The 18,968-nt window shown below is 36.1% G+C and overlaps 1 protein-coding gene across 2 annotated transcripts in view; it reads left to right on the top strand.

The window, feature by feature from the left end:
* The window catches only part of NUFIP2 (nuclear FMR1 interacting protein 2), a 120,659-nt gene extending 102,734 nt beyond the window's left edge, over positions 1–17,925 (top strand). For both annotated transcript variants that reach the window (XM_055316608.1, XM_055316601.1), the window contains exons 3-4: positions 8,595–8,627; positions 10,852–17,925. In XM_055316608.1, the coding sequence (XP_055172583.1) occupies positions 8,595–8,627; positions 10,852–10,904 (86 nt within the window). In that variant the 3' untranslated portion in view covers positions 10,905–17,925. The remainder of the gene's footprint in view (positions 1–8,594; positions 8,628–10,851) is intronic.
* Positions 17,926–18,968: the final 1,043 nt, after the last annotated feature.

Here is an 18,968-nt window from a genome sequence, read left to right as displayed (position 1 = left end):
AGGTGCCCCTGTGGCATCAGTTCATAGGGTAGATTGGAAGCCATTTTTCTGATGAAGTTTTGGAATAGCCCAGGCAGAGAAATAACAAGATTTTTCCTTTTGTGTTTGCAGCCATAAGAATGTATTAGTTATCTGAAAATAAAGAAATATTATTAAAAAAAAAAAAGACTTTAGGTTTGGCAGTGAGGAAGCTGATCTACCGGGTATGAGGAGATAGGAGACAAGTAATGGTTAATCTGTCAAAGGGAAGGGGGAGTATGTATAAGGTTACTTTGGTTCACAGAAGGATCTGAATGCTGAATTTTTTCTTTCAACACAATGGTGAAAAAATATTTTCACCTTTACTGCGTTTTATTTTTATTACTGTGATGGTGGCATCACAGCTATCTTTCTCATAATCTTAGTAACAGGTGCCTGCTGATTTGACTGATTTCAGCCCTAGTTGAATTTCTTGTGAGATCCTTTTTTTCCCCCAGTGCTTACCAATTTTAGCATCCACGTTAGGATGCTTGATTTTTCATTATGTCTGTGAGTGCAATAGTAATGAATTTACTTTGGTGTTAGTCTGAAAGGTAACTTGTAAGGAATTTATAGAAGGTAAAATTTAACCCCCAGATTTTATTAGCTTACATCCTGTAGGTGAGGGAAGTAATCACCCATGCTATAAAAGCAGAAATTGTTGATTACTATCTTAGTAGTAGCAGTTGCGTTCTAAGCAACTTGAATTTTATATTTTTGCCTTAAAAGTAAACTAGATTAGAAGTCTAGCAGTAGCAATGAACCAAAATCCAAAAGCAAACCCTTAAGCTCCAAGTTTCTTTTTTTTTTTTTAATTTTTATTTTTAATTTATTTATGATAGTCACAGAGAGAGAGAGGCAGAGACACAGGCAGAGGGAGAAGCAGGCTCCATGCACCGGGAGCCCGACGTGGGATTCGATCCCGGGTCTCCAGGATCGCGCCCTGGGCCAAAGGCAGGCGCCAAACCACTGCGCCACCCAGGGATCCCAAGCTCCAAGTTTCTAATGTATGTATTTAGAGGTAGTTCAGACAGTTCTATTTAGTCTGGTTTGGTGTAGCTCCAAATTGTGAATATAAAGTTAAAATTGATGCAATGAAGAGTTAAGCATCTGAAAAGGTGATGTTTTCTAACTATTTCAGTCAAGTTTACTTGAACATAAGCTGTTATCGGGGTGCCTGGCTGGCTCAGTCAGTAGAGTATGCAACTCTAAGTCAGTCTCAGGTTGTGAATTCCAGCACACCCTGAATGTGGGGCTCGAACTCAAAACCCTGAGGCCAAGAGTCGTACACTCACTGACTGAGCCAGACAGATGCCCCTAAAAAAATTTTTTTTTTAAAGAAAATACAATGTTAACTCTCTATGGGTGTAGTTAAAATGGAAAAGAATAGCATGGAGAGAGATTCTGACTGCCTTCTTTGCAAAAGAATAGGGAGGCACAGTGGACTGGTTGGGAAAGGAAAATCAGAACAGCAAAACATGGTGATGAGGTACCCAGTAATGGCTTGGTAATGGATTAGGAGCCAAGATCACTGGTGAATTGATCTGGGGGTTCTCAGTTGTGGGACTCCTCTTGTTTGGCCTTCTGTTTGATTTATTTCCTCTTTTGGGGAGAGACATGCTTAATGTTTGTTTTTTTATATTTTTAAAAACTTATTTAGAGAGAGGGAGGGCGAGAGTGCATGTATGGGGGCAAAGGGAGGGGGAGGCAGAATAGAATCTCAAGGATACTCTTATCATACTCAGTCTGACTCAGAGCTCAATCCTTTGACCCCAAGATCATGACCTAAGCTGAAATCAAGTTGGGCACCCAACCAACTGAGCAACCCAGTTGCCCTAAAACGTGCTTTTTAAAATGCTAAATTTTTTTTTTAAGTGTTATTTTTTGAGAGAGAGACAATGCAGGCCGTCGGGTGGGGTGGAGAAGGGGAGAGAGAATCTTAGTTAGGCTGGCTTCTCACCCAGCAGGAAGCCTAAAGCAGGGCTCCATCTCACAACCCTGAGATCATGACCTGAGCTAAAATCAAGATTCAGATGCTTGGGGCACCTGGGTGGCTAAGTGGTTGAGCCTCTGCCTTCAGCTCAGGTCATGATCCGGGGTCCTGAGATTGAGTCCTACATCCAGCTCCCCTCAGGGAGCCTGCTTCTCCCTCTGCGTCTGTCTCTGCCTCTTTCTGTGTCTCTCATAAATAAGTAAATAAAATATTTTTTTAAAAAGATTCAGATGCATAACCAACTGAGCCACCCAGGTGCCCCTTAAATGTAATGTTAAACTGGGACAGTATTCAATTTTAAAAGTAAAAAGAATGAGCTTCAAGTTGGTTTTAACCCTCTTAGCTTTAGTCTTTTTCTTTGAAGAATTAAATGCTGAATTTTTGGTTGGACCATATGCAATTGCTGTTTTTACAGGTCAAAAAGGGTTGAATATCAATTTGAAAAGGGCTTAGTACTACTTTGTTATATTATTACTTCCTGACTGATTTAGGAATAGTATTTTGTTCAAATATCTACATATTACACCAAGCTCTGTGCAAAGCAATTGTGATAAGCAGATGAAAAGAGGATTCGTGTCATTAAGGAATTCAGTTTAATAGGGAAACATACATAAAAGGAAATATATGACTAGTGTGATGGCTCTGTAGAAAAATGTATGAAATGCATTTGGAACATAGAGAAACCCATAAGTGAGAGGTGGGGGCCAGTCAGGGAAGGCTAGTCAGGATTCAAAAGAGAAGTGGAAATTGGCTTATTTGTTGTACAAGGAAAGTCCTATTTTGGGTGGAGGAAATGGGATAGTATTTGAACATGCTAGTCATTCAAAGTGATTCAAGGAAGGTGAGTGGTGCAAGTTAAAATAATCTTTAATTTAGTCATCTAATTTATTTTTGATATACAGCTGTGTCAAATGCTAGACATGTTATACAAGATAAACAGATCTAGTCCCCCTGTAGACAGTGAGAATCTACTGAAATGTTTTGGTCCCTTTCAGCCTTATATTTATAGGGGAAGAGAATGATAGCTATAGTGTAGAAGGTAGAAAGTGAGCCCTAATTAAGGGCAAGAGAGGCCTGTTAAAAGATTACACTGCAGAAATGTAAGGTACCACTGCTTGAACCAGGCAGTGACATCTGGGTGGAGAAAGAGGGTGACTAGAAAGTTTAAAATGTCTTAACTGTAAGAATTGCAGTAATTGAACGCTTCCTCCCTCCCTATATTCTCTAATTTGCATTTTCTTGACTACTCCCTTTCTTGCCCTTTTTTTTTCCTTTTCTTTCTTTCTTTCTTTCTTTTTTTTTTTTTTTTTGTATATTCAATATCACTACTCTAATTCTTCGGATATAAAGCTGAATTCATTTTTTTCCCAAACCCTAATTGTTAGGTTATGGATCCTATCCCTAACATACTCAGTTTTCCTTTCTGTCTGTAATACAACTGTCCTAATTTCTTCACTTTTGCAGTAACATTTACTGGGCTCTTTCTCTGTATAGTAGTCCTACCTTTTCCGTGGTTTTGCTTTCCGTGGTTTCAGTTGCCTGAAATACATACATCCGCGGTTAGCTGCAGTCTGGAAGCAGATGATCCTTTTGAATTGTCAGAAGGTCAGTAGTAGCCTAACGCTATGTCACTGCCTATTGTCATTCATCTCCCATCATCTCATCGTGTGGGCATTTTTTCATCTCATCACAAGAAGAATGGTAAGTACAGTATAATTATGATATTTGAGAGATACCACACAACTTTTTTTTTACACTGTTATAATGGTTCTATTTTATTGTTAATCTCTTACTGTGCCTAATTTATAAATTAAGCCTTATCATAGGCATGTATGTATAGGGAGAAGTATATGTAGGGTTTCATACTATTTGTAGTTGTAGGCATCCACTGTATGTGGGTGGGTGTTAGAACTTACCTACTGAAGATAAGGGGGGAGGAGACTACTATATTATCACTTCATCCATACTCTTCAGTTACCTCAATCATTACTAACATTGAGTACAATAATCTCAGATATTTTCAGTTACTCCCCTTTACCTATTTGATTTAAATAGTAAACTTTGCGCCTTTGTGCTGTCCTCCGAATAGCAGAGTAGCATTTATCTTTGTGTAAATCTTTCCTTCTTGGTTACTTTTAGCTCTGTTCCCTGAATAGTATGCTTCGTCTAAATCTTTTTGTCTTCGTGACATCCAGCCTTAATAAATTAATTGTGACCACCAAAGCATAGGGCAGTAAACTTTTCATATGAATGCCCAGATAGTAAATATTTTAGGGTTTGTGAGCCATAGGATTGGTCTCTCCTTGCAATTCTAGTTACTTGATTCTGCCTTATACACAAAAACAGCTAAGGGTAATAATAGAAAATGGGTATGGCTCTGTTCAAAGAAAACTTGATTTTTTTTTTTAATTTTTTTTTATTTATTTATGATAGTCACACACACACAGAGAGAGAGGGAGGCAGAGACACAGGCAGAGGGAGAAGCAGGCTCCATGCACCGGGAGCCCGATGTGGGATTCGATCCCGGGTCTCCAGGATCCTGCCCTGGGCCAAAGGCAGGCGCTAAACCACTGCGCCACCCCAGGGATCCCAGAAAACTTGATTTGTAAAAACAGGCAATGGGTAGATAACAGTTTATCGACCTGCTTATATCATACCTCATACTTTAATAGCACCAAGCTTTGTTCATGCTGATGCTTCTATCTAGAAAAGCTGTTTCTTCTACTAAGCTTGCAGAAGCAGAGCCTTTCTGGTTTCACATCTGTATCTCTAGCCCCTAACTAGTACTTTTTTTTTTTTTTTTTAAGACTTTTTATTTGAGGATGGGGTTGCAGGGGTGTGTGCATGAACAGGGGGAGGGAGAAGCAGATTCCTCACTGAGCAGGAACCCTAACTCTGGGCTCCATCCCTGGACCTGGAGATCATGCTGGGGAGCCACCCCAGCACCCCTGAATAGTAGTTTTTAATCCACTTGGAATTTAGATCTTGTAGGTAATTGGACATCTACAGGGAGCATTGTGAAAGGGAGCTACATAGGAAGTCTGCTTTAGAAAATTGAATGTTAAATTTTATTTACTGATGAGGTGCCATAACTAATTGAAATTTTTTATATTTTAAAATTTGGGTGGTGGCAGTCTAAATTACAGAATTTTAACAATTGCCTACTCTGGTGTATGTATGTTTTTTTTGTTTTGTTTTGTTTTTTTACTCTGGTATATTTTAAAAGCAGAAACCTTCACTTATGTTAGCAAATTTGGTCCTGTGGCCATTTCTCAATAACTACTTGAGTAATCGGGTGCTGGGATCCAACTCTAAAAAGAACTGGAAGTAAAAGACCTTGTGGTGGGGGGCAAGGGCAGTATTAAAAGTAGAAAGATTAATTACTATATTTTGAGTTTGTATAGTTGAATGTGCCTTATTTTGTTCTGCTTCTCTTGTGTAGTTAAAACAATTACACAAAGTAACTGGTTTTGTATTTAGAATCTTGATGAAGACTTCTGGAACTTAAAAGAGGGCTAATTTCTTCTATATTCTCTATCAATAGCTTCTTTTTAGTCTTATGGTTGTTTAGGCATACCATGTAATCATCCAAACAATACTTATTTTCCCTTTCTGATCTTCAGTTGAGTTTCAAGGTAACTTGAAATTCTAATCAAGGGCATCAGGTTGTTGGGCAACCTGGGTGGCTCAGCGGTTTAGCGCTGCCTTCAGCCTAGGGTGTGATCCTGGAGACCCGGGATCGAGTCCCACGTTGGGCTCCCTGAATGGAGCCTGCTTCTCCCTCTCCCTGTGTCTGTGCTTCTTTCTCTGAGTCTCTCATGAATAAATAAATAAAATCTTTTAAAAAAAAGACATCAGGTTTTTACTAGTAACAGAATTAAACAACTGGAATGAGAGTTGCATTCATTTTTCTTTTCAGCACTTCAGATCATGTTGATTCATTTCTTGGCTAGAAGTTGGGTTGGCTCATGGCTAATTTTTTAGCCAGGTCCTACATCCCTTTCCCCTCCTCAAAAAACATAATCAAATTTACTACTCCAGAGCCCTTATTTGAGTGTAATAAAACTTTGTTACCAGAAATCATTTAAAATCTTTGTGTTTAAAACCTAAAGCTGAATGTTCTGGATTAAGCTAAGGAAAGGACACTGAGTGGTTGCAAATAGTTACTTTTGTCTTTAAAATGTGTTTATTTGCTTTTAAAGTACTATAGTTTTTACAGTGACTCTTCAGTATAGTCCTCCTGTCTCTCCTGCCAAAAAGGGAGGGGAAAGAGGCAGGTTGACAACAGTTTGTGGGGGACAACAAAAGGAAATGTTATAGCATCAATGGGCCAAAATTAAAAGTTTTGTTTTTCTCAACATACAACTAAATATGCATTTATCTTTATATTAAGTAGACTTAACAATAATGGGGCATCAAGTAATACAGACTTCAGGAATTTATTTGTTGCAAAATGTGAGTTCTGTACTTCGCTAAAAGAAAAAAATGTGTTGGATTGAAATTTTTGAAGTCAGTTCAACTAAGGAAAGCCTTACCTTTGGACTTCTTCACATAAGCCATTCTGAGGTACAGACATGTGTAAGATAACAGCTCTAATGACCATTTCAACTATTCCTAATTGTCTGAAACTAATAGAATTAGAAATTATATTAGAGTGATAGATACGAGTGTCATGGGAGGAATAGCCTTCCCGATATATATTCTTTTTCCCAGATTAGATTGATCACAATTCTCTCCCCTGCTTAGACCTAGGAGATGGGTTTTCCTGCCATTCTTTGGGTATCCAGTGATTTAAAGCCCATAGGTGGCATCCATCTAAGCTCTTAGACCAAGTGACAGCTAGTATATTATTTCTCAGTCTTTGTTTAATCAGGCAATTGTGCTAACTTGAATGCAATTTTATCTGGATAATTACTTTGATTATTTTGAATAATTAACCTATTTATTGTTCCAAACATCCAAATCTGATAAATTTTCAAAACTTAAAAGTTTTTTAGGAGTGAATTGTTCTTTTTTAAGATTTTATTTATTTTTCATGAGAGACATAGTGAGAGGCAGAGAGAGAGGGAGGCTGATGTGGGATTCGACCCCAGGATCATGCCCTGAGCCAAAGGCAGATGCTCAAACCACTGAGCCACTTTTAGGAGTGAATTTGTTGGAAATAGAGGAGAGTAGGGAGAATGTGATCTACCTACCATTCTCTACCTCCAACCACAAACATAAAGTAATAATTTGGGATTTATATACTATTAGGCCTAGGGAGAGATTATGTTGTACTTTAACTGTAACCCACGTCCAGATATATCCTATCTTCATGAGTTCTAGTTTTACTTATCTTTTAATTAGAATTAGCTGCTGGTAAACTATATGAAATACAGTTACACAAAATCCAGTTATACAGAATAAAGGTACATTTTTGTCTTTTCAGAATGGCAGTTGGATGGCCATGGGAAGAGCACTTACTCTCAGTCCTAGTTATAGTTCATTCCTGTTACTGTGTAGTCTTTGTTTACATTGTAAACCTAGTGGAGTATTTCCTTTCAAAGTATTGTAGTTCCTATTTCCTGTTCTTTGGTTCTTGTGGTATGGTGGTCATCTACTGTCTTATTCATCAAACCTTCAAATAAGCCCTCTGTACAGCTTTCTGGAATGCTTCCAGATAGAATTTTTTTTGCCTTTTCTCTGTATGTCACTATAGTTTGGTCTTGCACATATTTTCTTTACTGTAAGATATCAAAGTAAGCACATTAGGATCACATTTGAATGGAATTGGAGCAAATGAGAAGCATGTTTACTAATAAATGGGTATGGATTGGCATTTTGACCTTATGGGTTAAAAATATAGAGTAGGTGTAGTTTGAAGAGGTGTAGTTTGAAGAACAGAACCACTTGCCTATAGCAAAGAGTTAAGTAAAATTTTAATAAGGCATTTTAAGCATCATGCTTAATCAAATTTGAATGCTTCATTCAGAAAATTTAGGGTTATAACCCATGGGTTATGATGGGTTGCCAAAAAATACTATTAAAATGTTTTTAATAACAATGAGCTGTTACAAGAAATATTTAATCTATAGCATGCTTCAGCATATCTTTGCTATTTTAATAGAATTGCTCTTCTGGTAGTTTGATTTCAGATAATAGTTGACTTTGTATAACCAATTTAAGGCAATCTGAAAGACATTTCTTAAGAATTCCAAGAGATTAATTAAGAGTCACCACTCAATCTTTATCTAAGATTTAGTAGAACTGTGCTATTTCAACCCTACCTTCAGGCCAGCAATAACCAGTCTAGATTTTTTAGGTTTTTCTTTTTTTTTTTTTTTTTAAGGTTTTATTTATTTATTCATGAGAGACAGAGAGAGAGGTACAGAGACACAGGCAGAGGGAGAAGCAGGCCCCATGCTGGGAGCCCAACATGGGACTCAATTCCGGGTCTCCAGGATCAGGCCCTGGGCTGAAGGCGGCGCTAAACCGCTGAGCCTCCGGGCCTGCCCGATTTTTTTAGGTTTAAAGTGAAAAGTGTAGCTTTAAATTTTGCTCTGTAAAACTTAGCATATAAAATAATTTTTCTTTTCCTTTGCAGAAATGGAATCTGTTTGGAATTTGCAGAAGCAAGGTAAGAATGGTTAGGTTACCTAAAATGTTAGTACTAATGACTAGTGTATGTTTGGGTGGGAATAATCTAGTGTTATTTCACTAAGTGACTAGGCTTTGTATTTTGAATTATTTAATAAATGCAGTTAAAAGACATGGCTGCTATACCAGGATTGCTAAGGATGGAGTAACACTGTAAGTGAAAAGAGTATATGAAAATAGTCTTCACCTACTAGGTGAAGAACATGAATTTTTTCCCATCTGATGATGAAAGTAAGACAGAACATAAATACTCTTAATATAGGAAACCAGCATAAATGTTTCCACTTATAGTCAGTCTTTATCTGTATTTGTGGTAGACAAGTGGTAGCCTGAACTGAAATAGTTCAGAAAAATATTAGCTGGTTTTTTTTATTAATTAGCTGTTTTAGACTAGCCTCATTTGTGCTTCAAAGTAATAGATGGTTAAAAATCTAAAGAAGAGCAAAGTAGCTTCCTTCACGAACCACATGTATAAGATGTGAATAGTAGGAAGGCAGAGGGACTGAATGATCCACATCTGAATTTTTAAGAATTTTCAAAAAATTTAAATTGCTTATCCTAATTATTGTGTGTTTTTCCAAATATATTAAAATGCAGTAGCTGTGGAATACCCGAAATAAAGTTAAGTGTCAGTCTCGAGAACTAGTCACTAATAGAATTGGGCTTTTAGAATCTTGACTGAATTGCATCCATTTCCATCCACTTTGCTAGCTAATACAAGTGAGAGAGGTCACTATGTAGCTAGCAAGTGGCAAAATTAAATGTAGGTTTCCTTGGGGGCGCCTGGCTGGCTCACTTGGAAGAACAGGAGACTCTTGATCTCAGGGTTGTGAATTAGAGCCCTACATAGGGTATAGAGATTACTTAAAAAATAAAATCTTTTTAAAAAAAAAAGTAGGTTTCCCTGATTTCCCAGCATTGCTCCTCCTTCCATCTCCCTTGTACTTAGGGCAGGTCTTACTTGTCCAACACAGCTGTGGTCTGAAGGTAACTAGCAAGATCTTATTTTGAGTTTCTTTCTGTGTGCCTTATTCAAAGGAAAATGAAAAAAAGGTAGACTAGAAAATAATATCTGCAAAAGTAGACATCCCTATATTTACTGTAAAATGGTTATTAACTATTAAGAATGAGCATTATCTTCATAGCTGGTTGTTAGAGGGTGGCTATTGTAGTCTTAGAAAGGATATTATCTCTGCACTAAATTAGATTGACTCAGGCTGAGGTGAGCTTGAGATCTTTATTACTATTTTTAGGCCTTTATACTTTTCCATTAAGTGACAAGTTTTATTAGTTTCCTATTTTTTATTAAAAGCGTGTGCTTTTTTTTTTTTTAAGTTCTTATAGGTGGAAATGGTACATAATAAAATTACTGCCTCTTGAAGAAGGAAGCATATAGCTAAATAATTGGAATTTAGAGTAACATTGGAATCTTTATTTATACATGTTGCTGAGAATAAAGACTGGTGGTGCTATGGGAAATTTGGAGGAAGGAAGAAATATGTCATGATTAGGACTGAACTGATAGTTCTGGCCAAACTTAACCTGAAGTGTTTGGTGCTAGATGTCACTTGAACAGTTCCTTACCAGACATTCCACACAGGTTAAATTAAATTTTGACTTCATTTTATTGAAAAGAACAAAAAAAAAAAATCCAAGTATTTGTTTTAGTATTGAATTATTGACAATTTAATAAGGCTTTTATAATTGGGAGAAACGCATAAACCCTTGACACTTGTCAACTGAACTCAACCCCTTTCTAATCCATAGGAGTTGAAGCCCTCACTGGTTAGAGAACCCTGTTCTGGAAATCCTTTGGGATGTCAAACTATTGGGTTGTGGAAAAGTAGATCATATATGTATGAATACAAAGAAGTCTTTATTTTTTAATTTTTTAGGGGTAGAGGACAGAGGAAGAGAGAGAGAATCCTAAGCATACTTCACACCCAATACAGAGCCCAACATGGAGCCCAATGCAGGGCTTGATTTCAATCCTGACATGACCTGAGACAAAATTGAGTTAGGTAGAACCTGACACTTAACTAACTGAGCCACCCAGGCGCCCCAAAGAAGTGGTCTTTCATTTGTGTTTATATAAAAGGAGGCAGCTAAAATGATGGTGGTTATTTGAGATTTGTTATTTGGAATATGGGCATTTTGGCATTCCAGATCTGTTTTATTTATGTATTTTTTAACCTTCTCCCCAGATCCCAAAAGGATAATCACTTACAATGAAGCCATGGATAGTCCAGATCAATGAAGGACCAGACTGCCTATTTGTAACCTTTCTGCAGCATTAGAGCCACCGTTCATGGGGGACACAAGGCTTTTATGCTCCTAGATCTTCAACGCAGCAGAGGAACCATAAGTAGAATCACAGGATAATATATACAAATATATATATATACATATATATATATAGTTATTTAAAAAAAAAAGGCAACTGAAAGTAATTAGACTTCTTAAGGAATCAAATTTATTTCAAGAGACTACACATGGTTATTTAATCTCCGGTACTGAATAGTTTTTTTTTCTTTTTTCTTTTGTTAATTTTTGTTTTTAAGTGTGAATGCAAGTGATTAATGAATACAGACTTATTAACAAGCGTGGTTCTAAAGTTCCTGCTGTCATCAACTTGGGCAAGAAATGACCCACTGGAAAGGCAAATCCACTTTTAAAAGATCTGTATCTTGTTCTGTGACTAAAGTGATACACTAATCACGGGGAACCCAGAATGATTCAACATTTTTCCCCCACTCCTCCCTTGATCTTTTGGTTATACTTTGAGCCCTGCGAGAATGCTGGATAAATGCCTTGAAGTTTGCAGGGATGTATTTTTTTAGGGAATATGATTTGCATGTCTTGCCAGGAGTTAAGCAGCCTCTGTGGGGTGTTGGGGAAATTCTTTCTTTTCCTTTTATTTTTTGTGGGGTGGGCTTAGGGGAGGGCATTGAAGTTCTATAATTCTGGAATAGTTGATGGTACATAAGTTCACTTGGCTTTGGTTACATGGACTTTAACAAGTGAAGAATCCATGAGTGTCATTTGAAGAAAAGTTACAGAACAAACAATTGGCTTTAGATATTTAATATGAAAAAATATTCCTTTGCCCATATTTTAATGTAATTGTATAAGTGGGAGCAAAAATATATTCTGCTTTTCAACTGTAGGTGCTCCAGACTTGCTCTCTGTCACTAACACTAAATGTGCTGTTTTCCTTGTTTTTCGTTGAACATCTAAAGAGAAACTTCTGTACCTTTCTGTAAATTATTTTAGTTTTCAGAAAATTCTAAAAGGGGAAGAAAAATTTCCATGAAAATTATAAAACTTTTCATGTTTTTAGCAGGTGAGGAGGAGGTAATAAACCCTACCTATAGAAGGTGTGTTTTCATGCAAACTATACTTCTGAGCTTATTAGCTTCTAATTCTATCTTAATAAATATATTTTATTACTAGAGCAAAATGGGTTTTTTAAGGAAAATAATGTGAAATTCTGGAAATTTTCTTTTGGGCAGAGAGGAGCATTAGCCCTGTCTTATCATCACATTGCCATCCTGTTGCACTGCAGCTTGTATATAGCATGCTAAAATAAATTTTCTTGTGTGTGTGCAGAAATTAAGGGTCCAGTTTAAGATTGAGTGATGTTAGTGGCATAAAAACAAGTTCTCTGGCCTGACATAACATCCCATCACATCTCTCTCTCTCTCTCTCTCTCTCTCTCTCTCTCTCTCTCTCTCTCTCTGACACATACACACACACACAGAAATTAGTATATCCATGTATGTCAAATACAGGTTAAAATAGCAGGGCATTTATATAGAGAGGTGTAGTCTTCTAATAAAAGTAGACTGGATCCCCTGGGGTGTTTGGAGGAGAGGGTACCTACTTCTGCTCAAACCCTTTGCTTAAGAAATGTCCAATTTTGAGTGACTGTAGTATGGATGAGTTTTCTTGTTTTGTTGATTATTTGAGACTTTTAACATGTAGTTTGTGAAAGAAGCTGTTGGACTCCACATAGAGTAGAGAAAATATCTTCAGTCTGGATTTCTGCCCTGCTTAGATTTTAAAAGTATAAGCATGGATTGCCAATTCCATTTGATGTAAACAAAACTTTTTATACATAATATATATATATATAATAACTTATTGTATCAGTCCAGGTTCAGAAACTTGTGGTAGGCCAGTTCCAGATAGTTTCATTTCACCTGTAAACTGTATCACTTTTACTGATATTGTAATTTTCAAATGTATAATATGTTTACAGATGTGCCCTGCATTTAGTCTGCCTTGTTCCTATTTTGATTTTTGTTGAGTCTCCTGCCTGCTTGCCAAAAGCTAGGATGCTTCAGGCCCATGTACAATTGAAAGCAGAGGCATCCTTGAGCTTTAAAGCATTGAACAAACTGGAAAATGCAACATACCACATACTGAAGTGAAAGAAGTCTGTGTTTTTGTGTTTTTTTTTTTAATAAAAATTTTCAAAAAGTTAAAAAAAAAGATATAAGGTTGATTAAAGGACAAAAAAGGCTCCAGTTTGTTTTATAGGTTTTAAAGTTCTGCTGTGTGTTCAATTGCCTTGTGTAACCACTTGTCGCCTTAGGGCCAGATATCCCCCTCCCCTCCTCCCCTTTTTTTTTAAACGTCCATTTTGCTTGCCTGGAATTTAAAAGCTCTTCTGTCTCACAACTCACAAGAAACTTTCTGGGTTTGTGACATAGAGGTTGAATGAATATAAATTTAAAAAGGAAAAAAACCCCAGCCCCCATCTAATTGGGCTTTTTAATTTAGAAGCAACACCTAAAAAATATCTTTAGGAATATGTTTTTCCTACTTCCCTTCCATATCCCTCAGGCCTCCATGTTTAGAGAAGCCAAAAAGAGAATGTATCCCTTAACCTGTTTGTCCAAAGGTTTTTGAGAGTTCACTTCTAAATGAAACAATGCAACATTTCACCTTGATTTTCTCCACTGAAATTTCCTTGATTATATGCTTAGAGGTATATAGTTAGGAATGTCTTTCTGGGAACGCTAGTGCCCCATCATATTATTCGTCAGTATTTTTGGGCATTGGGTTAATGGACTTCATTGCCTAGGTACAAGCAGGACTTTGGGACAAATCTCCTTTATGCTGTTTGGTAACACTTAACTCTACTTGTCGCAATCTTTCTCCTTAGGTCCTCACACAATTCCTTACAGAGCACTTATTAAAAAAAAATCTTAAGAGTTGATCTGTTTTCTGATTATTTTTGTGTAAGCTTCTAAACAAACTTCAGCTGTGATTAATTTAGCACATTTAAATAACATTAATGTGTTATTGTTTGGTATAAAGAATTTTTCTTCAACTCAGAGTATTAGTACTGTAGCATAAACCAAATACAGTCTAGAGGGGATTTTTAACATCCCTCCATTATAAAGACTGAAAAAGGAGTGTGTGTGTGTGTGTGTGTGTGTGTGTGTGTGTGTGTGTGTGTGGTGTGTATGTGTGAGGGACAGAGGGAGATAGTAAAAATTAGTAAATGAATGTGTGTAAGACTTAGTATTCAGAGAATGAACTTGTATTTATTTTGTGCCATTTGTTTTCATTACACAGAATAAAAGTCAGGTGGTTTTAATCCTTAAAAGGGTAGTATTTGAAAAATGGCACTAAGAATGAAATCATGACCTATTTTTTTAATAGCTATGAAGATACTAATTATGGGTGAAGATTTCTTTTTAAATCTGTCTTGATTGTAGGCTTCTATGTCACATACCACTCTTCTTGTAGATGTCTTGAATAATTCCTCCTTCCCCACAAAAGACAGGGTGTATTTATCTTTCTCTTTATTCACCCCCACCTTGCTGAACTGAAGTTAATTGCATAGCCTTTCCTCTGACTTTCTTAGAAATGAACTTTCACATAAAATATATATACAGCATCTGTAGTTAGCCCTTCCTCCTCCTTTCTGGGAGGGGTTAGACAATAATTAGGAATTTGTTAGTGCCAGTTTGTTTTTTCTTGGAATAAATGGCTGGAGAAATTATCTCCATTTTAGAATTTTGCTGTTCTCCTTAATCATCTGCTTACCTAGTCATTGAAAATTGCAAAAACTTGATAAAAGAAAAAAAAGTGCTGCATTGGTTTTTCAAATAAGTTTCTAGGGAAATACAGCAAATCTCATGAGTATTGTCCACAACACAAAATGTGTTTCTTTACAAAACATTACATAGCAGCAGTAGTTTCATACTTGGTTGTCAGTCTTGTTGCTAACCCAATTGGAGGCATCTAATGGTTTATCTTCTGAAAACTTTTAAACACAAAAAGCCATTTAGTGTGAAATTTTATGTCCTACCCAATGGCCACAGGCAAGGAAAACTGGAAGAGGACTTTGATTTAAAGTTGTAAGTAAGGAGGAAGTCATTCTGTCAAGGCTTTCTTCAGAGAAGTAGATGTAAAAGTCCCATTTCCAAGGATTAGGAGTATAGTTATGCCATTGGGCTATATCCTCGACACATGATCCTTGTATACCTATGCTAGCTGCAAAAGACTATAGATAGTAGGACATATTATGGGCAATTTTTATGATCACATCTGTTGATGGTGTACTAGTTGAATTAGATTCTGATTGGGCAGTGTCCTTTAATAGTCCTACCCATAATCAAACTGCTACATTTTGAAAGAGGATAGAATTTGCTCATCTTTTCTCTCCAGAGTATTGATACTTATTTAAATAAGGGGAGGGGCAGAGGGTAAGATTAGAAGTATGTTTAATAGCTGCTCTGAGTTTACAGATACATAGGTTATCTTTAGTTCTTAATACTGATGTTATTTTTATTAATGTGGCTAATCAACAGAGCACCAGGATTTTATGGTGACAAAGATGGGCTTATGCTTTGAGTATCTTAAAATCTTTCTTTTTAAATATACCTAAATCTGTTTGGCTGCGTGAGAGCCAGGACCACCTTGGGTTGGTTTAAAGAATGAAATCATTGGTTCCCCTCAAATGCACTGCTTTACTGAGTTTTAAATTTCACACTGTTTTGCTACTCATTAAGAATAAATAGAATTTTAAGTTGTCTGCATAATAGAAACACCCAGTGAAGCATGAATGGTGTGTTGCTTTTGCATTACTGGGAGTGTCCAATAGCAGTTAATAGAAACCTATGAAACAGCCATCCTCACGTGTGTTGGGATTGCTGATTCAAACTTCCCTATTTATCCACAAAATTTTGCTTATGTCCAGAGTTCTAAAGCCATTTTATAATACTGCAGTATCCCTTTTCTACAGCCTTACTAAAATAGCTACAAACATATTCCAATGCAGTATCCCTTTTCTACAGCCTTATTAAAATAGCTACAAACATTTTCCAATTCAGTTTCGCTTTTGTTGTATATCAAAGTTTTATTCTACAGACCAAGAAACCAACTTGAGGTAAATTACATAGCTTTCCATTTACCCTTTTTTCCTCAGGTGCTAAATAAAGGCTCCAAAAATGGATACTGCTTTAGTAATGTCTTTTATTCTTAAACATTTCTTTTGCTAGATGTAAAGATTTGGTGTTAACAAAAATGGTTTTAATATGTAAATATGAATGAATGCCTTTAGTTTGCCTGTTTGTCTATTAAGTCTGTTTCGTTTATCCTCAATAGAGGAGGATCCTTTCATAATCTTGAATACATTTCATTAGGAATTGTTGCATTAGGAATTTTTAGAGTGAAAATACAACTGTTTTCTGTCTTGGATTAATCCTGCTGCTGCTATGAGAAACTGAAAATCAAGAATGTGATGCACTTTTTACATTACTATATACCATACCTTTATAAGTTGCTTTGAATACCTTTACGGTAGCACAGCCACTAACAAAAGTGAATGAATTTAAAATTTTTCTTCAGGAGGGAATCCGTACAAATAAACTATTTATGGTATTGGCCTATGAAGGACAGTAACTTATGAAAATAAAAATTGTTAGTATTACACTTTTTGGCCTTAAAATGTCTTCTACTACTGAAAATCTTTTAAATCTTAGTTTTGTTTCTGTTCCCTCTCTCTGCCTCAAAAAGAGGATTTTGGAAGAATGGTTTAAAGGAAGTATCATTTGTTTGTTGCTGATTTATCTTTTAGAAAGAAAACAATTGTCTACTATATAAGTTGGGGACTTTCTTGTTTGTATACAGAGGAGAAATAATGCCATCCCGAGCCAGTCAGATTTAGTATAATCAAATCAATCAAAACTCAACTATTCTGCTTCTTTAGTGTATTTTTACTTAACAAAGATAAACTTTAGTAGGAATGCTACTTGACAAGAGGAAGTCATTTCTCAAGCACATACCCAAACTTGAAGGAGACTGAACCCAAAATAATGGAGGAAAAAACACCAAATGGGGTGGAGGAATATGAGAAAGATACGTGGTCCAAAGCTATCTGGTTATATTTTGATGTTGCCAATATTGCCAAGCCAAATTTTTAATTTGCTTATTTAATATGTTTGTTGGCCAGAGATCTATTTTTATATCAATGTGCCTTGCATGTATATTAAAAAAGTTTGGAAAGGCCATGTAGTAATGCCTAGGATAGTTAACGGTTCTTACCACCTCACTAATTTTTATGCAGTATGAAATGCTCATTCTATCGCCCAACTGGTGCTCTCTGTTTAAAGTTATAGGTCTTGTCACAAACTGGAACTATTTTATAAACTGGGGAAGTGATTTAATTTACTTTTTTTGTTTCTTTTTTTGTTCTTAATCTGTTAGTGGCTGTTCTGTAGTGGGAAATAGTAAGAGGATTCTTCGCTCCCTTACCCTACCCCCTCAGCACCTTCTTCAAGTAATGTGATGACACCATTTCTTGTGTGCTTTGAAAAAAGTTTCAGCTTGCTGTCTCCTTTAGTGTTATAAAAAAGTGTTATAAAAAGCATTGTTTGCAAATCTAGGGAGATAATGGAGTCCACTTTAATTTGGAATTCTATGTGAGCTATGATCCCAAGTTACTGGCTCTTTCCAACTTAAAAAAATATTGTTAAAGCACCTTGGCTTAGAAAATTTTAAGTATTTATGTCTGCAACAATTGTCTAAAAATAATGAACTGTGCAATTCTTGTCATTAAAAAAAGAAAAAAAAAAAAGATCTGAACTCTCCCTAATGTGACTTGTTAGTTTCTTTGTATTTCCTGCCAGTGTAAATGTGAAAAGCTTTGCTTGCATTACGTTTTAGAAATGCATTTTGCACACTCGAATTTTGCTGAAGCTCCATGAAAAGGTTAGATCTAAGTAGATGAATAAAGCTATGCACATGTTTTGAAAATTTAATTTGTGTGTCATTACCAAAAGTGACCTATCCTTATTACTTTGCTGTTTTTAGCTTTACCATCTTTAGAAACATGGCTCAAAGTAATAGTTCTAGACTAGTTCGTCAGTAGAACTAGAAGAGAGGAAAACTGGCACCTATTTTAATAAACTTCAGTTTAAATGAGAGCTGGACTTGTATCTATTAAAGGGCTTTTCTTGAAACAGGGCAGTTTTATCAGCTTTACAAACTTCTGGATGCTCTTACTTCCTCATGGAAACTTCGGTTTATTTGATCAAATAGAAATGGGAGGTAACTCAGATATGAGGGAAGGACCTTTGCCACATGGAGTTCTGTGACAATTCTGTGTTTTAAGCCTGGTTTAAAGGTAGGATCATCTTTTTCCCTTTATTGCTTTAGCATATGTTTGGTTTTACTGAATGAATGACGAGATTATAATCATTCATCTATTTAAAGATCAAAGCACAGGTTATTTTAAAGATAATGTGTATCTTTTAAAAGTTGCCCAAGTGGATTAGAATAAAATAAAGAAATTGGGCGAATTTGGTTAAATTGCTGCAGTCTGCATGTACTAAATAGCTTTACTTCACATGTATGTGTACTTAAACAATTGTGTAGATGTACTGGCCAGGTTTGTCAAGTCATCTTTTAAAAGATTGTTGTGTAATCTACTTAGGACTTTTAGAGAAGAGGCTAAATAAGTTTAAGTAGAAGATAATATTAATGGTACTTTCCCCATGCTCCTAGATCTAAAAGAAATATTTCTGATTTGTAAGTTTTTTCCAATGTGTAGAAGAGGGTTACTTCTCTATCATCAGGTGTGCTTTTGATGTATGTTCTGTTGACTTTGAAAACAGCAAAAACCCTTCTTTCTGAAAGTGACAGTCAAAAACTAAATCTAGTAGTCAAGATTGCAAAGGTAGCCCATCATGCCTGGCCTAAAAAGTAAAAAATGCAGGAGAGTAGTAGCGTCATCTTAAGTTGGCCATGGCTACTTCTCCGCGTCTGTCAGTAGTTCACTTATGTTCAGTGTTAGAACAAACAT

The sequence above is a fragment of the Nyctereutes procyonoides genome, unplaced genomic scaffold, assembly GCF_905146905.1.
Source record: "Nyctereutes procyonoides isolate TBG_1078 unplaced genomic scaffold, NYPRO_anot_genome, whole genome shotgun sequence".
Classification (NCBI taxonomy): Eukaryota; Metazoa; Chordata; class Mammalia; order Carnivora; family Canidae; genus Nyctereutes; species Nyctereutes procyonoides.
This window is presented reverse-complemented; position numbering and strand designations above follow the sequence as displayed.